Source organism: Grus americana, chromosome 2 (assembly GCF_028858705.1).
Source record: "Grus americana isolate bGruAme1 chromosome 2, bGruAme1.mat, whole genome shotgun sequence".
NCBI classification, from domain to species: domain Eukaryota; kingdom Metazoa; phylum Chordata; class Aves; order Gruiformes; family Gruidae; genus Grus; species Grus americana.
The window spans coordinates 126,219,942-126,244,524 of record NC_072853.1 but is presented as its reverse complement, the minus strand read 5'-3'; the positions used below and the strand labels follow the sequence as shown (position 1 = coordinate 126,244,524).

The window sequence follows — 24,583 nt, the reverse complement described above, 5'->3', positions numbered from 1 at the left end:
AATTTAGCTTATGGAATCTTCACAGATGATACTTCCCTATCACTAATGTAAGGTACTAGAATAACATCTCTTCTTGTCTTCAAAGCTGGATCCCCTGATGAAAAAGATGGAAGTATCACTTGGCGTAAGAGATGAGCAGTGAGGCTTTCTGACCCTAGAAGCCACATAAAAATCCGTAGGTGGCTGACAGCTGTGCTCTCACATTCATACTGTGCCTCCAGACTTGACTCCACAAGCTTGCCTTGCTCCTGTGCCCTCACTGCTTCCCTCAGGATCCCAGTGCTACTGCAGTTGCCCTTAGCATCACTCATGCTTTTGGGACACTGCTGCAGTCCCTCTTCATCTGCTGGGCACCTAGCATACTTCTATCTACCTTCCAACCCAAACCATTCTATGATTCTGCCTTTTGATTTTTTTGCAACTTACTTTGTGCCTTGGCTTGGTAGTCCCATACAATCTCTGAACCTAACCAGGGGGATAAAAACTTGTTGTACAGCTGGGACTATACTCTGCCCACTGACAGTGCTGGACTCTCCAGTTCTTGGGATTGGGCTCCAAGGCAGCACATGCAGCTGACTGGCCTGATCAGTTATCAGATACCTCTGATCAGCCCCTGGAGTGGGAAGAGGGAAAACGGGGAACACTGTGTAGTGGGTAGGGACAGGGAGATGATAGGAAGAAGCATGCCTCCTGTGCTCAAAAGGAGACCTTGCTTCAGCTGCAGCTTGATGCCATAGCACCTTCTTCTCTTAAGTCAGACATCTTCAACTACACATATATATGATGGATTATTTTTAATGCATCTTTTGTTGTTTTAGCATTGTCCTAAACAACAAAAACTCTTAGTCTGTTTGACAGGGTCACTTTTTTACTGTACTGTGTGATGCTTCTAGGATTTCCTATACTCCTATCTTGCTCTGAGGACAGAACAGCATAAATTAATATTGAAAATAGTCTTGTCGTGGGCTTTCTGTGTGACTTGGCTAAGTCTGCAGGCCCTTTTTTCCAGGTGGATGTTTGGAGGCACTAATGCTTCTTTACCGCACTGAATTCTTGTGGGGAGAAGTTATTAATCAAATACCTATTTTAGTAGTGTTGCATTCAGGTGCTAAGATACAGTCTCTGCACCTTGCTCGCTGGAAAGGCAAACATCTGCAAGTACCTGACACCTGAAGCTCAGTAGAAATCTCACTGTGTATTAAAAGCAAATGTGATTTCCTTGAGGATTTCAGGATGCGTACATTTTCCTACATGGTTGGATGTTTGTACTGAGTGAATGGTCTTGGGGGAGCATGAGAAGAGGAAAGCTTGAAAACCAGAGTAAACTGCAAGACTGCAAAAAATTCTTTTGCGCAGTCTTCCCTCTCTAGTTTTATTGCCCTGCAATATTTGACTTGTACGTTAGGTTTTCTATGTAGAAATGCACGCAAAAGGCCTTTTTATACCATGCTGTTACCGGTGCTTGTAGCAGTGCTGTCATTTTCAAGTGCCTTCACTAACTTTTTCATTTATCTTTTTCTTTTCTCTTTATTTTCAGATTTCTAATTCATTCATGTATTTATTTTAATTCTGTGTCTTCCATCCCTTTCTCTATAGTCTTTAGTGTTTCTGTCTGGTATGTATCTCTTGTCTTTATTCCAGTTTTGTTAACTTCTTTATTTATTGTGTTCCAAGCAGACAAAATTGGATAGAGGCTCAAGAATAGATGCTGTTGGCATTACAAATGAGTGGATCTTAGTTCTCTTTTTTCTTATTGCAGTCACTATGATGCTATGAGTTTAGTGAAACCCAAACCTCAGGTATCCGTTGGATCAGATATTCTGATTATGGAAGTAAAGAAAGCTCCATTTCCCCTGACTGATACTTAGTCCTGTTGTGTTGCTTCCAGTTAATTTACTGAGAATTTGCTGAGCTTTATTGTTGCTCAGCTAAGTTTTGTTGACTGGGTTGTTAATTATGGGTTTAAACTTGTGTTTGTTCTAACAACTTAAAACACTGGGTTTTTCTCCCTCTTTATCCATTTACTTAGTTATCTCTTTTGAAGAGGCATTGCTTCATTAAACACTTTCCTGCTTAGTCTGTAATGATCCTAGTTCTTCCACTCTAAACACATTAATACATTAAAGAAAAAGAGCTACGTTTGTCTTCAGTGGGATGAAGACATTCCACGTTGTCTTTGGTGCTTGGAGCCTTTTGACACATGATCTTTGGTGGCGTAGCTGTCCTATGTAAGACTTAGCAGGATCCATGGTGTAATTCCAGGTTGGCAGGGTTTTTTTTAGCCTGTAATGAGCAAATATGATACTTAATCATCACACTCTGGTAAGAACAGTGTGATTTTTATGCTTCTACAAAACTAAGCATCTGAGACTACTTCAGCTGTTCACTCTTTCACCCCAGTCCATTCCTGCAGTAGGACCCCAGTGTCATTGGTGGGAAGCCACTGTATACAAGCAGTAGGTGACGAGAGATGATGCTCATTCTGTGGTGATGGGCTGGACCACTCATCTACTCTTTTGGTGCAGCACAGTAGTGAGACATGTCAACATGATGAGAAAAGAAAATTGGTGGCTGTTTTTCCAGGGGACGGGCCTTCTTGCCGCAGCACCCAGGGCTGCGGGAGGGAGGAGCAGGTTGCCAGCTCGGAGTTGCGGGGGGAGCAGCTGCCAGCTCCAGCTTGGCCTCCGAATGGGCTGCACATTTTAGCAAGTACTTAGCACTTTTGGGCAGGCTGGGAAAAAACAACTTCTGTAGCTTGTCTCCTTCTGTAGCAGATTTCTATCTGGTTTGAAGACCAGGCACTGCATTGACCAAAGAACTGCAGGGAGAAAAGGCGAGGAGATACCCAGTGCAATGGGCTTCTTGTTGTTGAGGTCCTGCAGGACTCCATTGATTGTGGATATCCTCATAGGGAGCTTTTTGTGCTCTGCTTACTTCCCTTCTTAATGGTTTCACATTTCCAGCAATTTCTCATTGCTAACAATTTCCTTTCTTTTTAATTTTGGAGTAGAAGTTTTATGGAGTCCAAGTGTAAACTTTAGGTATTTAGGTTCTTGGGCAATCTCTCTCTTGATCAATAAATAAGTTGGAGAATAGTGGTGGTAACACTACTGTCTGTAGTAGTTGCAGTGAGAATGTGCTGAGCTTTTGCTATTCCCAAGCCATAGCAATGGAGTAATTACACATAATGTACATGCTATTAAGATAGTTTTGGGTTCGGGGTTTTTTGTTGTTGTTTTGTGGGTTTTTTTCTGTGGGGTTACTGACATACTAAGCCTCAGCTAAAGGGTTAAATAAAACTTAAGCTATAGGTTTGAAATACTGCATGACACATCTGATCCATATTCCTGTGATGTGCCAGAAACTGCAGTTAGTATGTGAGTTCTGCAGGCAAAAATGATTGTAATGCAATTTTTTCTTTTTCCTGTAGAATCACACATATCCTCCCTGCAGGGATTTTGTTGTTCAGTGCTATAGGTTTGGGGGGAAAAAAAAAATTCATTTATATGTAAATACATCCTGAAGGCTGCAAATATCCAAGCTGCTGCAAAGATACAGGGCATGTACGTGAAAACAAATGGACCAGTTGTGGTTAGAAATTCATAGTTTACCATAATATGGGAAAAAATAAATGAGGTTGTCTTTGAAACCTTATAGGTCAGCATTTCAGACGTCTGTATGTATTTGGGCTCCAATTAAAGAAGAAAATGGAAAAGCTTCTGGATATTTACTATTTTTAAGCCAACTTGAGAGAGGAGAAGCAGAAAGAATATTTTTCATATGTTATATTAGCAAATTACGTGCAATGAGTAAGGTTTTGTTGTTGTTGTTTAGCTCGTACATAGGTTTGTGAGTTTTATTTGGTTTGGGGGGAGTGAGTTTTTGGCAATTGTTACATTTCTTTCTCTATGTTAAAAAGAAAATTTTCAAGAAAACTGGAAGTAGAAATGATTTCTGTGGGTGTCACAGCAGTGTCTCACTGGGAGGTACAGGACATCCAGCAGTCAAAAGCAGAAGAGAAGGAGGGAGAGACACACAAGGAGATGGTGGATGTTTGTGGTGTCTTGCAGAAGCATTTGGTTTACTTAATTTTTTGTTTCCTGATATATTAAAAATATTTCCTTGGTGAAATACTTTGATTTAGACTTAAAATAACATGAATTATTTTGAGATAAGTTCACATTAACCACCACGAATTCCTCACCTGTCACTGTTGCGGGAGATCCAACTCTTAGGTCCTATTAATGCATCTTCTACTTTAGCAAGGGAAAATGTGATTTAGTTTTATAGCTGTTTTAGAAAAGTCTGTGATAAAAACAAACCAGTGCCTCCTCTAATAAGTATTAAAGCCCAAACCTGTGCAATTTGGAGTAAGTGTAGTCTATCCTCTTAAAAATGTCCTGGGGATTTATGTACTGAACTACTCAATGCTAATAGGAGTTACCGAAATAAATCCTCTGGTGCACTGATAGGATAATAGATAATTTATTTAGTGTTGCATTTCAATTTGACTTCATTGTATTTCTGTTTTTTTAATGAAAACAAAATTGGGACTGGAGTTTATGGTATAAGGAACTTTTTTCTCTTCCTCTCTGTAGGTGTGCTTCTAAGAAGAGTATTGACCATGAGGAAGTCCCCGTGTTAGTCCATTTTTCCTAATCCCACCAAAGACAATGAAGCCCCGTTTCAGCTTTGCTGGTCCTTTTACCACCACTGTTGGCTGAATGAGAAATGGTCGTGTGATTATGCTGACACCCCAGCATGCATTTGGTAGACCTGTGGTTAACTCGTTCCCTCTCCATGTGTCTGCTCTTACAAAGTTTTGTCCTCATGATACTGTGCTTTCATTCTGCCAGTATGTGCCCGAAAGGCTGCCTCTGTTCTCACTCCGGAGGTCTGAATGTCAGCTGTAGCAATGCGAACCTCAAGGAAATACCCAGAGATCTTCCTCCAGAAACAGTCTTACTTTATTTGGACTCCAATCAGATAACGTCAATCCCCAATGAGATTTTTAAGGACTTGCACCAACTGAGAGTCCTCAATTTATCAAAAAATGGGATTGAATTTATAGATGAACATGCCTTTAAAGGGGTGGCAGAAACCTTGCAGACTCTGGATTTGTCTGACAACCGGATTCAAAGCGTGCACAAAAACGCTTTCAACAACTTAAAGGCCAGAGCCAGAATTGCAAACAATCCCTGGCACTGTGACTGCACGCTGCAGCAGGTGTTGAGGAGCATGGCCTCCAACCATGAGACGGCCAACAACGTCATCTGCAAGACCTCTGTGCTGGATGAACACGCGGGGAGACCATTCCTCAACGCTGCCAACGATGCTGACCTCTGCAACCTTCCTAAAAAGACTACCGATTACGCCATGCTGGTCACCATGTTTGGCTGGTTCACCATGGTGATCTCATACGTGGTTTATTACGTCCGGCAAAATCAGGAGGATGCAAGGAGGCACCTTGAGTACTTGAAATCCCTGCCAAGCAGGCAAAAGAAACCAGACGAAGCCGATGACATTAGCACTGTGGTATAGTATTCTGAATACAATGACTGCCTTTGTGATGGAAACTAGATTTGGATGACATTAAAACCAGAGGTTTACTTCTAACGTTCATTGTAAACATTAAGACTTTTGGGGTTTTTTTTTCTGTTTAACTGAATTACGCCACTGTTGAGCTTTCTAACAGAAAGTTTTGTCCGGGTGGTATACTTTAATTATTTCTCTGGTGGTATCCTAAAGCAAGTGAATTAATAGAATTAATTAGACCCATTCCACTATTTAATAACGAAATTTATTTTTTTAATTTAAAAACCAAATAAAAGCTTAAATTTGAACCATGTAAACCAGAGTAATTTATTGATCAGAAACCTGTCCAGTGCCAGAGCACGCTTGGTTTGATTAGTGCTCACAAGGTAGAAGAGTAGAGCAATGGCAAAGTGGGCTGTGAGAGGTCCTGGAGTAGAGAGTCCCTGAAGGGCACCTCGGTCCCTGGGGTGCAAGGTGAAGAGTTCATGAATGGTAGCCCATTTTTGGGGCTGCTCGCCATGACGGGAGAGGGGTGCAGTGTGATGAGAGCAGAATGCCCTGAGTCTGGGTGTAAGGGTTCGATGATTGGGTAAGACCCCGGAGGGCGTTTCGGCAGTGCTGGGGAGAAGCCAACATGAAGGAGCTGCATTGCAGGACATCGAAGAGAGGTAAGTGGGGAAATGCGGCGGGTTTTCATCTTACACCCACTTACTGCCTCCCGTGAGCTTCAGGCAGGTGTCCCCAGCACTGGGGATGACAAGCGAGAAGGCAAGAGCAAACTTAGTATACTGTTCAAATGAGAGTACCGCTACTGATGATAGATTTAAAAAAAAAAAAAAAAAAAAAAAAAAGTCTTTTTAATCTGTATATTGATTCGTAACTAAAAGTGGCTTTATTTTTTAGAGTGCAGCCTTTTTTAAAAAACTGAATTAAATAAGTTAATATATAGGCTGGGCATATTCTATTGTGTGTTAGAAAATATTTTTGTATAATTTTATAGATAAATGCTTAGGAAAATATGAAGCCCATACGGTTAAAAGCCTTGGATATGAAATGGATATTTTAAAGCTCTGCTGTCTTTAAAAACAAGATGTTTTTCTCTTTTTCATAGATGAAGTTTTCAAAGCGAACAAATTCACAAGAATGTATTCCTCTTGTCCTTTATTACCATAATAAAATGATTCTTGTCTCTGGGTCCCTATAGATCCAGTCTGACTGACATTGGAAAATGGATTGCAGAAGGGGGGACTAAAAAAATGTACAAAATGCTGCTTTGCAAAAACAAGTGTTAAAGGACAGCGTTAAAAATGTCCAAAAACTCCAGAGTCATATCTCCCATTAGATTATCCGTTATTTCTGTTACAATTACACTCTCTTATATTTTAGAGGGTACAAGCTTGTTTACCTTATTTCTTTCAGAACATTGTTAAAAGAACATCTAAAATTTGTTTCAAAGCAGGTGAGAGAACAGGAAAAAAAAACTTTTTTTTTTTTTTTAAATCTGCATAGAGTCAACTTTTTATGTCATCTTTATGGGCTGAGTCCTGTCTGAGCAGCTGTTCTTGTGACCGACTTAGCTATTTGCATTTTTTTATCTCAATTAACAGTTTTTGGCATATTAAGAGAATGTTAATGTTTGTAAAGGGCACAGTCCGTCCAAAAAATATCTTTCTGATCTTTCTCCCTCCCTCCTCCCTCTCACCCCCCCATTAAATAAAAAATACATTTTCTAAGGAGAGGAGGCTGTTGATTACACATCCTGCTTAGTCTGCATTTTATACCTTCCATTTTTAAAAGCCCTGTCTTGCTGAACTTTCCAGCATCGCCAAAGTGCTGCTGCCAGCCCCCCAAGCTCTGCGTGGCCTCCTGCCGGAGCCAAAAGCGGTAGGGCTAAATACATGTGTAAATGTGTAAAAAGAGAGTGGATAAAATGTTTTATTGTACTGGCAATATAACAAACCCTACTGAACGAGACGTGTAGTGCCTCTGTGTAGGCTCAGCCAAGTTCATTCCTGATATAATTCTCCTAATTTCTCTAAAATCTCCTTCAGGGTAAAATTTGTCTTGTTTCTATTGCTGTGCTCCCCAAGTGATGTTTTGATCCCAGCTAGGATGCTACTTTCAGAAAAAGCAGGGGGGACTAGCTAAAAGAAGGGACTGAACTGGAAGTACTAACTTCAACAGCATTGGATTCTTGATTATTCACAACTAAATGCAAGAATTTCTCTACAAAATTTGGACAAAATTATTTAGACAGCAACATTTACAAAAATCTGGACAGCCTTAAAACACTTAAACACTTGCAAGTTTCTAAAATTTGCTTTCAAGCAGCATTTAAAAAAAAAAACAACCAAACCAAACCACTCTCCCCAAAACTGACTGACAAGACTATAAATAATTTGCCTTTAGTTTTTCCATTTTCCCACTTTATTACTTGATCCATAAGATTGGTTTTGGAGCTGGTACAGTTTTCCTCAGCTGAGCTTCTGACTCTACATGTTTAAATCCTGACCACAACTAGTTGAAACCAAGTTAGGCAGTATTCTGTAGAAAGGCTCTGGAGGGATGGTTTCGTATTAGTTCTCCAGGCCTACTGATTTTCTTTAATTGATTTCCTATCAAACATCTCTCCTCCCAAAACTTTTCCTTTTTTCTTCTAAAGCCAGTACTGAAATCTCTGTTTAAAATCTGAGAATCAAGGCAATGCCCTGACAACAAATAGATGCAAACTCATCAAGCTGAGTTGAGCTGACGAGGAAAATGAATTAAATCAGTGTTCCTCAGCTGTGTGGACTTGACACTGCTAGTATTCCTGACAACTCCAATATTTGAGCTACATCTCTTTGTTTCATTGAAAAGTAACCAAAGAGAAAGATTAAAACCTTTAGCATATGAAGACACTTGTTTTTATCATGTTTACTGCATACCTTTCTGTCCAAAACTACTGTCTGTAGAAAAGCCTCCACACTACCCTTTGAAGTCAAAGGCACAAACTTTTTAAATTTTGATTGCATAATATTTCAAGGAGTTATTTTTATTTACACCAAAACAGTTTTGGTCAAAAATGAGTAAATTCATATATTTTTAGCTGTGATAGTATGTAAATACAATGAAAGGAAATAGATGTTTCCATATTCACAAGAGATAGCATATGATGGAAAATAGAGGGAAATGCATAGCACAGTAAGTCTTTTTTTTTTTTTTTTTTTTTCCTCCCCCCCCCAAGATGCTTCAGGAAAGGTAGAGCTAGGGCTCAGTAGGTTAAATGTGATTCATTTCACTACTTTTATTTTCTTAAAAAACCCTTCCTAGTCTTTGTTTCTCCAGGGCAAAGGATAAGTCTCTTAATGTTATGTTTTTCTTAAAACTAATGCTGATTTTTCTCTGCTCATTTTCTAGTGTGGGTAAGATATGTGATGGTGCATTTTGGTGCATTTGGGCTGTGTGCATTTAGGCTCATAGTTTATACTTTTATTCTGTTTGTAGTTTTGTACAGAATTAGGTACAGATATCTTCACCATTAATGTACATTATGTTCAATAGCAAGATTTTGCACCACAGTTGCCATAACTTTCAGGGGCTGAATATGAACAGAAAGGGTGGTGGTGCAGGTTCTGGTCTTTCCATGGAGCAAAGAGGAGAATCCTTGTTTTTTAGCAAAGGGATGCCATACAGAAAATCCACTGCAGCGTTTTTCAGTTTGAAAGGGGTGAATCGTAAGCATTAGGAAGCAAGCAAAAAAAGAGAAAGCAAATGGAGCAGCTGAAACTCTTGAAGGTATCATGGAGTCTTGCAGCATGTGTAGATGTGCAGTGGGATCTCAGAGTGAATCTAAACCAATTTTTAAAAGGATGTCCTTCTACTCCCACACCTGGAAGAAAAGTTAGCATTGCTAAACAAGAGTAAATGAGATTTCAGGAGTTAAAAACATAGTTATTAAAATGTAGGAGTGAAAACTGAAGAAGGAAAATAGTAGAGGCTATAAACCCTGGTGGGATTAGATGTAAAGCCATAGTGTGGCCAAAAAAAAAAAAAAAAATTTTTTTTTCCCTAAGCCAATCAGAAAGAGGAGTCCCACCATGGCAAGGGCCAAGAGGTAATCAAGTACTAAGGGAATGCTGTGGATAAATTGGGCAAATGTTCTGTAAGAAACGAGGCTAGTATGTGAGAAGGGGAAAAATCATCCTACATATTAGTTACTGGTTCAAAGATAAGAAACTAAGAAGAAATCGATGGTTACTGAAATTCCTGAGGTGACCCAAAGATCTCAGAATGGGACCAATGCTGTGCAATGTATTTCTGAGTGATCTAGAAAAGGGAGTTAATAATGAACAGATTACATTTGTGGATGATAAACAGTTATTGAGGGCAGACCAACCTACAGCTAACTGCGAAGAAATACAGAAGGTTCTCACATTTCTAAGTTAGCAGATGATGATAAAATGAAGGTTGGATTTGGTGTGAATAATTGCGAAGTACTGCAGATGGCACATCCTTAGCTATGAACACAAGGATATTCTCTGAATTGGCTATAACGAAATGGAAAAAACATCTTGGAGGCACAGTGGGAAGCTCTTCGATGACAAACACCAGAAATTATTAGGAGGGAAATAGACAGCCAAACAGTGTGATGGAACGGCATGATAAACCACTGAATAAAATCTGCGATGAACTCGCATCTGGAGCTTTGCGTTCAGTTCGGATTCTTCTCATCTCCAAAAAAGTAGATCTGTAGTCTCCAAACTACAGAAGATGTAGAGAAATGCAATAAGATAATCAAGGATGTGAAGTTGTTTCCATAGGAGAAGACATCAAACATCCCCAAGCATGGGGATGAGATGCCAGAAGATGTGTTGAAAACTGCAGTAGTACATAAAAGGTAACTTGAGAAGGACTGATCTCCATTTCTTGCAACAGAAAATAGAGCAGTTCTGATTAAAGAACACCAGGCAGCAGGTGTTGGGGTTTTTTAAAGATATTTTTTATTAGAGAGCATGCATTTAAATGATAAAATACAGGATACTGTCAAGAAGAAAGCACATATTCAAAGGTAGGACTCCACAAATTCATGAAAGTCAAGGTTTCCAGAGGTTATTGAACATTGCTAACATTGATTTAGATACAATTCTCAAGAAGGAAAGCCCCTGCTCATCCCAGGAAGCAGGGATGGTTTACCTCAGAAAGGCTCAGAGGTCTGTGCTTCTCTTACTCTCTCTGAGGTGCTGCTGCAGGTTTTTGCTGAAGAAGGGAAGGTGGGCTTGATTTTTTGGGCTTTCGTACATCCAGTGGGGTGCAAACCGTGCTGCACTGCCGTCCCTGGGAGGCAGGAGGGGGGCATTTGTTGTGCGGACAAGGAGGTTTCACATGCATGGAATGGGAATGAAGGCCAGGAAAAGCAAAATCACATTTAACTGTTGGTGTCTCCTCGGTGTGAATTGCAGTGCTAACTGCTGGGCAGGGTTCAGGCGCTCCGTGCTGGGTTGTGCCAAGACTGCGTTAACTAAAGGAGGGACAGCTTTTCACTGGGGGCTTGTGGGAAAGTTATTCAGAGATCTTCCCTGACACATCGAGGCGCTTTGATACTACTCTTAAAGCTCACCTGGTAGTCCATCTAAAAAGGATGGGCATTTCCCTATAGGTTCTTCATTAAAACAAGACTAAAGCCTTGTTTTTCACAAAGAAATCCCTCCATCATTGTCTGTTTCCTCAAGTGGAAACTGGTGTGATGACTTAATGGCAGTATGAGTACTTCACAGGGAAATACCCTGGCATCTTTAGTTTTAGTTTGCCCAAGTCAGTTAATTTGAGGAGTGAAACCAACCAACAAGCAATAAACACAGAGTGTACGTGCCGTACCACGGCAATATATGAAGTAGGTGGTTTTTGCATGCCAGCACATACATGAGTGTGTATGTGTGCAGGTCATCCATACATCTCTCTAATTTGCTCATATTTCCCTGTGGTTAGTTGTGTGCCTGAGTGCGTCGGCTACGTGTACACACACACACACACACGCATGCAGATGAAACAGGAACTCCTTTGGATGCTTTCATTTCCCCTATTTAATGATGAAACAGGTTGCTTTGTTCTTTGAAGCCGTGATTCATGCTGCTTCTGAGCCAAGTACACATCCGTCCTCAGCCTTTCACAGTGTCCCCCTGGTCCCAGCACCAGCTGCACGTGACGTGAAAGAAAACGGGGTGATGCTGGCACAGCTGATCCTCTTTCTGAGATCCTTAGTCAAATCAATCAGTTACCACATAAAGCTGTTACAGACCTTTGTGAACAACCTTTTGTACTCCTTCTGGGTCACAGTAAGCAGTATGATTTTCTAGAAAGAAAAATGGTTAGGTGGATGATGTAATGCCTTTTAGCTCATAAGAAACAGTCCTGTTTGTAAAATGTGCAAATGTGGCTAGTGTCCCTGGATCTGTTTTCCTCTTCTGCACTTGTTAATGAGTAGGTTCTTGGCATTACAGTGTGTTTGGCTGTGTTTTTCTCCTAGGAGATAGTTATGCCCCTTGGAGAAGGTTTCTTGAGATGGTTGTGAGTCCAAATACAGCTGCTAAATCAAACAAAAGCTCCAGAATGAAAAATGAGATGGTTTTAAGCTTTCCCTACTGCAGGGAAACTCGAGAAGCAGTTAAGTATTTGGGAATTCAAACATCTGTATTATTCTTAATACTGCTTTGAGGTTTCAAATGCACATTGCAAGCATCCTGCTGGTTTGGTGAGGCAGTCTGCAAGCAGATTTCATAAAGATGCAACAATCTCCAAAGCTTGTTAGTGGCAGATTAAACTGGGCATTGAGAGGGGAAAAACCCCCAACAAAAAAATGTCCATATGTTGAACAGTCTGTTTAGATATCTTTATCCTTCACAATTATTAGTCTCTGCCTCATAATTGAAGAGGTTGTGATCACTAGATCTTTTTCATAGAATCATAGCTCCATCTTAACTTGGGAAAATAAGTATTTTTAAATACATCTCCCCTAACAGTGGTAGTCTCTGACCTTACAGCACTAGTGTTTAAAAGACAATTGAAGTTTACCATACTAGCTAAACCTCATCTGCACTGAGGTCTGTTTGTATGCCTCTCTGCATAAAAATATTTAGGTATATATTAAAAACCATACATTTTCCTTACATAGGTGTGGGTATGAGACCATGCTCTTTCAGATATGCTCTAAAAGTTTTTAATGTAAAAAAGCAAAGAGAAAATTGGAAAGGAAAAACTGACTCCAGGACTTTCAGGTCCTCTTCATAAATCAAAGCTGGACAAAAAGGAGCGGGGGGGGGCATGGAAAAAGCCCTAGTACAACCTATTCTTGTTTCTTCCTTTGAGGATTAGCTTTGTGCTCAACACCACATTTCATGGCTTACCAGTTTTTTATTTCTGTACCTAAGCCAGATTAACATTCACTTTCAGCAAAATCTCTTATAAATGGAGCTCTTGGCAACAAAGAATACTGAGGCATATCAAGTTGGCTGAAAAAAATTGTGAATGCAACAAATAAGCTCTCTAGACAATATTTCTATACTCTGTTAATTAAATTTAGTGGCGAATGAAAAGAGTTGTTGAATTAAGGTAATGCTAGAGAGATTTCAGATTCTCAGGTAGATACTGTCTTTTATACTCTTAATGGGGCTGTATAAGGGGTAACCAACACACCATTTTGCTACCTTATTTCAGCAGCTACAGGTCTGATTGCTATTACAGAACACACAACCTCTTCTCTTTCTTCGTGCAGTCACTAAGGACAAGCGCTTTAGGAAACGCCGTACCTGGAAAATGCCACCCTGAGAGCAGTTTGCTCCGAGTCCCACCTCAGAACTGGCAGCTGTGTTCTTTTAGGCCATATGTAAAAGGAGGGAAACCACTCTTCGGATGACATCTGTGAACCCTTTTGAAGTGACTTGGTTACCCCTAGTAGCAGATGCGCCAAAGCTCAGGAGCTCTTAAAACCATAGGGCACTTTTTTTTTACCTGACAGAGCATCCTGACATGTTGATGAAGCCAAATTACCTGGGTAAGCCAATTTCATGGCTACTTTTCTACAGAATGACACAAGGGTGTCTAACCACATCATTGCTGTATGTTATAACTAATTTTTTCCCCTCTCTTTAGTCTTTTCTTGTTTAATATTACCTTTGTGGTTGAATAACCTTCATAGCTTTTCATATTGAATCTTCAGCAATCTTGTTTTCACTTATCAAAACTTATTTCCTATTGCTATGAATGGTAGAACTCACTGGGAAATATGCGTGTGGGTGGACATAGATTTGGTCTTTTCTCATGGATTTTACAAGATTCGTGAACTGATTAATATACGAGGGTTTTTTACAAAGAAAATTAGATATGATGAGTATACATAAGATTTTTTTTAAAATGACTGATCAATAAATGAACAAAGTGGAATGTACTGTATTTTATTCTGAAGTTCTAAAGCAGAAAAAGGCAGACTATCTGTTTGTAAGGGCTGGGTAATGTATAAGGTATTCTTTCAAAAGGCAAGCTCTGCAGTATCTTGAACCATTTATTCCTCTTCAAAAACTGTGGCAACCCTGAAACTATAATTGGAAGCATTATACTACATGCAAATTGTAATGCTGGAAAAAAATTTAGATAATAAAAGAAAATCAATCTCTATCTTGGGTTCTCACATTGTGATGTACCAAAATTCCTGGCTGAACTTGAATTTGTGCTTTCTTTGTTAGCAGACTTCCTTCCCAAATCCAGGAATGCACTTTGGGCTGTATGTAAAACAGAAGTTTTGACCTTGCCGTGGGATCAGCATTTCTGCAATAAATGTGTTATTGATATGGAGTGAACTGAGGGGCTGTTCTGGCAATTGCTTTTTTACTGAAGGGGTTAGTGTGGGTTTAACCTCTCAATAATGCCATCACAGAGCTCTGCAGCGGTGCACCCTCAGACTTCTGGAGTAGCAACAAGGAACTAGCCTTTCCTTACGCTGGTGGCAAACAGCAATTACAATTGTTTTAACTTTTTATTGCTTATATGATAAAAGACAGATGGTGTCTTTTTGTATTTGGCTGTACATAGACCTCTCTGGAATCTGTGAGTATGCGTCTATGAGGGCAGGCTTGTTCAGGGTAAAAAAAAAAAAAAAAAAAAAAAAAGATTTAAGCAAGTTGATTGCATGTTATCAGCTTCCAGTAATGGGTCACGGTTCAGCCAGCATCACCCACAAAGTTACTTTACAGCAAAATTGCTGGAGTCAACTGGCTTCTGGAAAATAACCACCATTATTGTTTAAATGCTTGTATTCCAGTATTTTTCCACGATTACTGCTGTTCTGCACCATTGTGTCCTCTGTGAGCACCACTGTGGAGGTGAGCAAAAAGTCCTCTTGGAAGGAACTAGCTCTAAATTTTCAGGCTTTCCTGAGGAGGTGGAGGAGAGGTCTTTCATGGAAACTACCTCAATTAAAGCACGACAGTACATAATTGTGGACCTGAGGAGACCTGACACACATTTCGTGCCTGGCCCCTGACTGCCTCAGTAAATAGATGCCATACTTAGCACAGAGAACAAATGGTTTAGGCTGAGAAGAGTGAGTCATTCAGAGCTGAGCTGCTTTTCCTGAAAACCCACAGAAATGCAATGATTAAATAGGCTTTACATTTGGAAAATCCTGCAGGCAAGTCTAATCGGCATTGAAATGCTTTTCCTTCTGATGCCAGTAGATTTGTTTTGACACAGCATGGTGATGACTATAGGTATGGCAGTCAGTTTTAGCTGCTAGAGGCGTATGGGTGATGACTGCTCACACTACGTGAGCACAGTATTAGGTGTCTGATGAGTGTGCTCCTTCTGCTGCAGGTGTTGGATTGAGCAAAAAGGAGAACCAATTTTTCGGGACAAACTGAGAAGATGCCTGTGAAAGGCGCTGCATGGTCTGGCTGAAGATTTGGAGAGTGAGCAGCAGGCATCCCTCACTGCAGGCCTGATGAAGCTGATTCTGATGAACTGTGTTTGAAACACCATTTCTCAACCCTTGTGGAAAACCACATCGGTTCATGACACGTAGGCTTCAGCTGTTCCAGCCTCCTGTCGCCGTGTGTGTGTGTGTGCGCGCACTTGCGTGGGTGCGGTACCATTCACCTCAGCTAGGCCTTGCTGGTAGGAGAGCAGGAATGTATATGTCCGACATTGTGGGTTAGTGCATATACAGCAATATCCCGGGGAAGCTATCCACAGGCTTACTGGGCAGTGGGTGGGAGAGGGTCAGAGGGTGCTGGCCATGTTCATGTGCGGTTCCTCTATTGATATAAAAGGTTCATGATTATTTTGTCTTCTGTTCTCTTGCTGGCCTAATACTGGAACTTCTTTCTGTAAAAATGAAGGCAGAGTAATTAAATCATTACTTATCACTGCCATAATGCAGAAGCACTTAATTACTGCATGTTATATGTCACGTCAGTGCCTGCCAGGTTGCTTTTGTCTGAGGCCACTTCCCCAGGGCAAGGAGTCAGCCAAGTTCTCGGTGCCTCCCTGCCCAACTGCGGGGCACCTGCCTCTGAGCAAAACACGCCTTGCTTGCCTGACAGCTATGCTCAGGGGGTGTGTGGGGGTTCTCCATGTCCTTCAGTGGCAAACTATCTGCCTGTGTCTCAGACATTGTGCATTTCCACATGTAAAGTTCATCTCTTATCGGAGAGAAGTGATCAGGCAGAGGGACAGGGCGAGGGGTGACGGGAATTTGCTGCTTGTTTTCCCAGGGAGAAAGGAGTAGCTGGGGTAGATGAAGGAGGACCTGATTTGAAGCAAGGGATTACAGGAATGGCTGGAAAAGCCATTAAAACCCAGAAACCTGATAGTGTGTATATGGGAGAAGCCCTGAGCTCTCTGCAGAGAGGGAAGGAAGGGGTGGGAGAGGCTGAGGTAAGGTGACTACCTGGAGAGGATGCTCTGCATGGGGACATGCATTCATTTGGGCAGCTGCTGGGGATGGAGAGGGAGATGCAGAGGGAAGTCCCCTGTTCAGTCACTTTGACACTTGCTGGCACCGTGACTTGTTTTCTACCTCCCGCAACACCATCGATGCTGCTCCCTGCTCCAGAAAGGCCGTTTGATGCCAAAGCTGACCTGGGAGAGAGGGGTGTTAGAATGCTTATGCTCCTGATGAGGAGATAAGTTCCCCAGTCCCACCAGGACCTGGCCAGAGTGTTTCTTCCTTGCCACCTGCAGCCTCTGAGGCCTCCGTGTCATGGTGACCTGGGATGGTGGGAGGCATCTCACCACTGGCCCTGCTCCTGCTGCGAAGCTGGTTCCCACTGAGTGGGGTGGGGGAGAAGAGATGCCAACTTCTGCGGTAGCTGCTGAGTTGATCAGCCTCTGCCACATTGCCACCCCACAGCTTGCCTGATGCTTGGCTCTTCCCTGCCCAGCCCTCATCAACTCTGAAAAGGAAAGATATTTTTCTTTTCAGGCAGCAAATTGTAAATAATGTCCGTGCTCCACTCTCCCACAGAAAGGTGTTTAAACCAGCTGTACGTGTCTTTCAAAATGCAGGGAAGATGTAGTGAAGAAGGGAGCAGGCTGTATAAATCAAGTCATCCTTTGCATGCTTCTCCCTGCTTTGTCTATCTTTTTAAAAATTCATAAGCTGGGAGACCACCTACCCTGCTGTAATGCCTTCCTGGGTGAAATCCAAAAGTGTAGAGGGTCAGATCCTTACCTGCAGTAGTTTAATGTAATTCCATTAAAATCAAAGGAGCTGTTCTCATTTATCATAGTGAAGGTCCTCTTGCAGAAAGCATTTTTAACTGCCAGTATCCTCACTGAGCACGAGGGAAAGAAATCCATGGTAATTAGGGGGGAATATTTAGCCCATCTAGTTTAAAGGTGTTCCTATTTCAGTTGTGCTTAGGGGTTCCTATCAAAGGAAAAGGTACTGATACAAGGGTTTGGGTTGGCACAAGTTTATTTCTGGATTGACTTAAGCTGTCAGGGCTAAGTAGATCAAGAAGAATAGCATTCAAATTATGAGAGCTTCAAGGCTTTGTAGATAACAAAGAGAATCTAATTTTAATTATGATCTTCAGTGAATTTTGAAAAGGTCATATTTTTTTTTATCGGCACGTAGAAGGACAAGGAGCATCTACATGAACTCTTTCCCCACCTTAAAGGTAGTAGCATTCCTGGCTTTTAGCCCAAAGTCTGGGAAGGCCAATATGACTTTGTTTTTCCCTAGCATTATCTGGTACAACATTAAAAATGTCATTGCTGCACTGCAAGGGCAGTAAAGCAGGGCTAAGAGTGAGCAGCTATAATCTAACTAGAAACTACTAGGGACAGGTGAAGACTCATGTCTCTGCTCCTTCTTCTTGTAAGAGCATGCTAGTTTACCACAAAGACATGGGGGCAGAAGAAGCAAGAAGCCTCTGTGTGTTCAGAAGGCCTATTATGCCCCTATTAGTTTTGCTATGTATTTATCCTCTGGAAAGTTGACAGCGGAGCAATTAGTCCACCCAGCTATACATATATATAAATTGCCTCTCTGTGTGTGTGAATAAATACACATATACAGCAGGGTGAGTGGTATCTTGTGAGTGCAAATTGATGTGTACTGAACTGTATTTTCTGATTTTTTTTCCTCCAAGTTTTTTACCCTCCCACCAATTCTTAGCATGTTGCTGTGGCTAAATCATTCCTGAACTTTTTGGCATGTCACATTAATTGTTTGCCAGTGAACAAAGTCTGATTAGCAAGTTTCTAAAACAGAACTTGTGAGATGCTCTACCTTTCAGGCTAAAAGACAAAATTGTTTTTCAGTTGACTCAAGATATACCTCCATCCCAGTTTGGAGGTACCTCCCTCACCCAACAAGATTTAAAAACTTTAAGCAACTTTTAAAATACCAGTCTCAGGCTTTGCCTTAACTTTAAAACTGTACTTTTGAACCAGAGGTTAATTAACTCTAGTGGTTATAATGGTAGTATTATGTCCCTTGCTTCTATGAGGAATTTACAGAGTGTGCTGGTTTTGGCTGGGATAGAGTTAATTTTCTTCACAGTAGCTGGTATGGGGCTGTGTTTTGGATTCATGCTGGAAACAGTGTCGATAATACAGGGCTGTTTTAGTCACTGTTGAGCAGTGCTTATGCACAGTCAAGACCTTTTCTGCTTCTCACCCCACCAGTGAGTAGGCTGGGGGTGCACAAGGAGTTGGGAGGGGACACAGACAGGACAGCTGACCCAAACTGACCAAAGGGATATTCCATACCATATGATGTCATGCTCAGCATATAAAGCTGGGGGGAAAAGAAGGAAGGGGGGGAGCATGTTCAGAGTGATGGCATTTGTCTTCCCAAGTAACTGTTAGGCATGATGGAGCCCTGCTTTCCTGGGGATGGCTGAACACCTGCCTGCCCATGGGAAGTGGGGAATGAATTCCTTGTCTTGCTTCAATTCTGTATGCATCTTTTGCTTTACCTAATAAACTGTCTTTATCTCAACCCACGAGTTTTCTCACTTTTACTCTTCCAATTCTTTCCCCATCCCGCCGGGGGGGGGGGGGGGAGGGAGGGAGGGAGCGAGCGGCTGCGTGGTGCTGAGCTGCTGGCTGGGGTTAAACCATGACACAGAGGAATAGTTTGCAAGCAGGCATCCTACATTTTAAAATAACCTTGTTTTGCAGGCATATATTACTTGTTTTAGATACAGTTCCTGTCTCTACCTAAGATCCTTATCATTGTCAAGGAAATGAGAATTTCTCTGGGGCTGTTATCACTATAATTCCATGAAATATAGTCAAGTACCGTAAATGTAAACCCTTGTTGCCTGCTGCAGGCCTCTTCTAGGACCTCATCATTCTTAGATGTGAATGGTATGGATGGGAGACCTGTCTGCTGGTGTGCTTGATATAAACAAAGGCTGAGAAACTCCAGATGAAATACAGGAGTGTTGCACAACTTCTAGACAAATATACCTTGGTAAAGGTCACCTGTGAAGGAAAAGATATATGGCGGATGCCTGGAAAGGTGTTCAGAAAACAGATGGTTTGGTTTAATTTTTTCTCTCTTGCTTGTTTTTCACTTTTGAGATTGAAGTCCTGCCGAGGCTGCAAAATTTTACAGTGACTGGAGAATTAGCAAAGTGGTGAATTGCCACTGCCAAATGAGATGATGTTTAATAAGAGACAGGAAAAGGTTTTTTTTCAGACTACCTCAAACTCTGCTACCATGTAATTTTTTTTCAGTAGCTAATTAACATCAGATAAAAGAGAGCATAAAGTCTTTAATAACAATTTTACTTCTTCATGGAAATGCAAGAACTCAAAAAAAACCATCCTTGATGCATCCTTTATCAAGGTTTGGGAAGTTTGAAAGACTAAACTCAAGATCTTTCGGATAGGTCTAAAGCAAAAGTAAAAGAAAATCAAGAAGGTTTCAGCTTTATTCTCTTCATCTATCTTTTACCCAGTAGCTCTAATTTAGCCACCAAATAGATGGCAAAGACAAGCTCTATACAAAATATATATGTTCTCTCATGTCAGCTACATTGAAAGGAATCTTCGATTTACAGGTTTTATCTGCTGCTTTAATTTCTTTTAATTCACCAAAGTTTCAAGCTGATCTGTGTTCCAGCTTTAAGTATCTGTATTAGGACCAGATTTACAAAACCTCAAGCAAAAGTCTGATTGAGATTTTATAAATCTGGCCTTAATGAGGAAACTTAGAGCTGGATTATTCAGATTGTTTTGGAAGTCGAGGGGATTAAAAACTTGTCTTAAAGAACAAGGCTCCTTTAGCATCTTCTTAATGAAGACCCTAAGTTTAGAAATGCCTGTTTAGGAAGGTAAAAGACAGAAATCAAAGTGTCTTTCTTTAAAATAGTAAAAACAATTCTTCATTTCAAAAGTGCAGAGCAGCCTGGGACAGTGAAGCCAAGCCCGAGACTCCTTCTTGTTGTGCAGAGCTATGGTGCTCACAGATGCTGAGTGAGGGTTGATGGGGATACTGCTGCCAGCAGGGTGGGAACAGAGCAGATAGGAGCTGCTCTTTCTAGCTCCAGGTGGGGCATGGGCAAGGTGTGGGCTGGTCTCTCTCACCCAGTGTGGTGGGTTCTCACCCTGGTTATCAGCAAGAGTTGGCACGGCTCCTGCCTCCATGCCCTGAACCTTCCCCACCATGCATGGAGCTGTTGTGGTGCTCACTCAATTCATCTCCCAGATCACCCCCAGGTGTGAGGATGTTTGTGACAAATGTTTCTTCCCTTTTCACTTTGCTTTGTTTCTTCCTGCCAGTCGCTGAAGGCAAGATTCGTTCCTCTGGATCAGTACAGAACAATGACAAGCCCCAGCAGGGTCTAAGGCTGGGCGTGCTCTGCAGATATACGCAAATCCAAGCTCTGCAAAACAGTTTGTCTTCCCCATTCATGCCGGACCCATAATGAGAGGAAGTGTCAAAAAGGAGTCAAATGTTTTGAGGACATTGTTGTCTAAATGCAATGTGTTAACTATACCTCTTGTGCCTGTGGTTAGCGGGGCTCCAGTATTTTGAGAAGAAGACTTAAAGAACTCCTCTAAAATGTACGCAGCTTGCTAAGGTCTGCTTTTAAAGAGAGGACAATGCTTTTAGCTCATGTTTTCTAGGACTGTCTCCAGGGGAAAACTACATTCACTTCAGTAAACTCAAATGAGGATTAAGGGCTCAGAGTATCTGAATGCTTGGCCACTCATTACAACTAAAGGTCTTGGTGTCAGACATCATATCCTAATGGAGTATGTATTAACCAGCTGGCCAGGAAAGCCTAGCTTTAGAAATATGTGACATACTGAAGTGCTTCCATTTTGCTCATCTAATTCAGCATGAAGATCAATTTGTGCATCTGCAAGCTCTTCAAAAGTAGCTGACGACAGAATGGCTTGTTTGCTCAGAGACAAACTTCTGCGGCTTGTTACATAGTGTGTTAGTCTTTTGTTCTTTGCAGTTACCCTGGGAAAGAGGTTGAGGAAATAACAGAAACCTTAAGACAGACTAGGATAAAAAAATACACTATGCAGTCCCCTAATGTACCCAGCTGTCTAAACTATTTTCTCTCACCTAAGATCTGTCAATGTTGGAAACACCTGCTAAGATGGTTATGGGTATGCCGTTGAGCGAAACAAGTGCAAAACTTTAAAGTGGAATGCAGCATGCTCTTCCTGATCATCTCTATCTACCATAAAAGAACACTAAAGTTCACACAGGGGTTTCTCTTTGGTTGGTTGTTTTTGAATTAAATCTTACATTTCTCTAAGTCCTGAAGCACATTTGCACTTTCTCTCCCCTGTTAATGTGTACTGTCTGTCTTAGGCTTGCGGATGTAGCTGAGAAGAAAGCTGGGGGGGGACGATGACGACGGGACGGGGGGGGGGGGGACACGACCCAGACAAGCTCTTGCAAACTGCAGAGCTGCAAAAAACACTTGCTTGTTTGTTTTTCTCCCAGTTATGTCAGTTGGCCTACAAAAACATGTCAGCTCTTCCCACGTACCTTGCCAGAGGCTTCATATTATGACAGCTAAAACAATGCTGTTGCTGTTTAAATGAATGCAATGTTTTCGACTTTTGAGAACGAATAGTATTCATCATCCTCCTAATATTGGTAACTGCAGAGGAGCACAGTGGTTACTAATCGACTGCTTGTTTTAAGAGCCTGTCTCAAAACATCCCCACTCCACTGACCACCTTGCTAGATAACCTTGTTCTAGTCCCATGTCAACATTTAAGACAGGTTTTTTTCTGTCAAAATGGGGAACACACAGACTGGTAATATGTAATAAGTGGGATTTCAAACAATCCAATTGTGATGTTTTTCACTAAATGGTCAGAAAGAGTTTGCCTGTTATTAATCAAAAAGTTTGCACAGATTTGCTAATCGGGTCTTGCATTGCTGCAGGCTTGGTCTGCAATTTGTATTGCTGCAGAGCCTCAGACACCCCTGTTTCTACTGGCAGAGTATAAACACACGGTGAGGCTTCCGTGGCATTTCTCTGCATGATCCTGAGCACATTTCTCTTGACCACTTGCAAGGTTTATAGCAGAGTTTTCAGTGAGGAACAAGATGACTCTTGTGCACATAAGGCAGAGTATACTCATGTATGTAGGTACAGGCTCCCTCTAGGAAAGACTTGAACAAAGTCTACATTAGTAGGATGTAATAAAAGAAAAGTGGTGACACAGCGTGCGACTAGTTGCATGGTTTCAGATATTTCTAAAATGATTAAATATAAATAAGCAAACCGTCAATACATTTTTGCTACTTGTCACAATTCTTAGTAGCACTGTGCACCATCCCGTGAGCTTTGCAGTGACAGCTGATGACACAGTTGTTGGAGGACAAGGTAGTTGGTTCACAGATCAGATCTGCAACAGATCAGTATTTCAGGCAAAAAGGAAATAATGGGAACAAAAATCTCTACGACTTTTCTGGGCAAAACAAACCAAGGGGAAACAATTAAGAGAGCAAGAAGGGTTATTATTATATTATCCTACTGCGCTGTGTATCATGATATTGCAGCACAGAATTCAAGTTAGTGCCAACTCTCTGCTTGGCTCTTAAAAGAGATTTCTGAGCGTTTGAGGAGAGCTGGTTCAAAATGATGTGGAAAAAAAATGATTTTTTTCTGGAGAATTTGTTGATGTTTTGCAAACAGCTCCAGGTAGTGTTGAAATTTTCCTGCTTTTTTTTTTTTTTTGTTGCTCCTCCGTTTGAAGAAAACTGTGTGTGTTACTTTACTGCTCTGTTGAAAAATTATCTTGTAACCTTGAGGCATATATATTAGTTTTATTTCATTTTAGCCTATTCAGCTGCAAAACAAGCATAGTGAATCAAAGCTGTTGGTTTAGCTGGTTTAAAATTTGTTGGCTTCCATTTAAAGCCAATAACCATAACACTTCCATAACACTTCCTTGCTGTGCTAGTCCTCAAAGAAATAATACACTCATACAGCTTTCACTGATCTTTGGATAGGCTGGAACTCACTTATTGTGAATAAACATATTCTCAAAGGTATTAAAAGTTTCAATTAAACAGTGTGATTTTTGTGCTATCAAATTATTCCTCACCCTTATTGAAACAGAAAATAGAGTACTTTCTACCATTTATCATTACTCTGTTCTATGTACACCATTCTGAAATGGTTCATACGAGGCTGCTCACCTATGAACGTGCAAAATGGATGCAATGACCCAGCAATGCGTCTGAGAAGCTGGCTCCGCTACAGGGCTTTGCGTTTAGCCACTGTGGGAGAAAAAAACACTTCTGGATGCAATTATCCTGGTGCCGCGTGAAGTCTCAGCAGTCAAACGGTCCTGCTTAAATGGGAGTCACAGTCTCAGTAGGCTTCAATCTGCTCAGTGCTGTGAAAGTTCACAGTGCTATGCTAATTTACAACAACAAGGGTATCGCACTCAGTCCTTACGAGCGTGGCAGTGGTGTAACGCCGAGCTTGGCTTCCTGAAGCACAGCAGCGTTGTAAGGAACCGGTCTGGTCTCGGCTCTCCAGGAATGAAGTTGCTCCTTCAGTGGATAGGAACAGTTAAGCTGAATTGCACAAAACATATGTTGCTTGCATAAGATACATTTTGGGTGAAAACTCTGCTTTTAATTATAGACGGTTGCATGAAATGTCAGTGATTAAAGCACAGATTTAGCAGTATTCTCGGCCTGCATGATACCAGCCAGAAAACATGTTTCTCCTCCTGTTTACTCCTGTTGGAGCAGAATGTCTCCAACTTTATCGAAGTTTTTGATTCAAGTGAAAAAAATGAACCAAAGAGAAAAGTAACATTTCCTCATCCATTCTGTCTCTCAAGATTTCTCAACAGTGAAATTGCTCACGATGAGATCGAGAACAAGCTGAGCAGGTCTGTTTTGAAACAGGGAAAAAATGGAAATCTAATGTCTCACTTCAAAGTATGAAAGCTAAAATTCAGGTTTAGGTTGTCTGAGGCAATCTTAGTCTTTGGTGTCCTTTTGTCCATAGACTGATGGGGAATGCCCATCCTTTAAAATCACCAGTTGCCTCTGATAAGTAAA

General features: G+C 41.2%; 1 protein-coding gene across 14 annotated transcripts in view; it reads left to right on the top strand.

The window, feature by feature from the left end:
* The window catches only part of LRRC3B (leucine rich repeat containing 3B), a 59,362-nt gene extending 40,567 nt beyond the window's left edge, over window positions 1-18,795 (top strand). For 11 of the 14 annotated variants that reach the window (XM_054817962.1, XM_054817964.1, XM_054817959.1 and 8 more), the window contains 2 exons: window positions 4,599-5,535; window positions 15,379-18,795. In XM_054817962.1, the coding sequence (XP_054673937.1) occupies window positions 4,762-5,535; window positions 15,379-15,390 (786 nt within the window). In that variant the 5' untranslated portion in view covers window positions 4,599-4,761 and the 3' untranslated portion in view covers window positions 15,391-18,795. Of the gene's footprint in view, window positions 1-4,598; window positions 6,545-15,378 lie in introns of those variants that run through there. The other 3 variants (XR_008576040.1, XM_054817968.1, XM_054817969.1) reach the window with 3 other exon arrangements.
* Window positions 18,796-24,583: the final 5,788 nt, after the last annotated feature.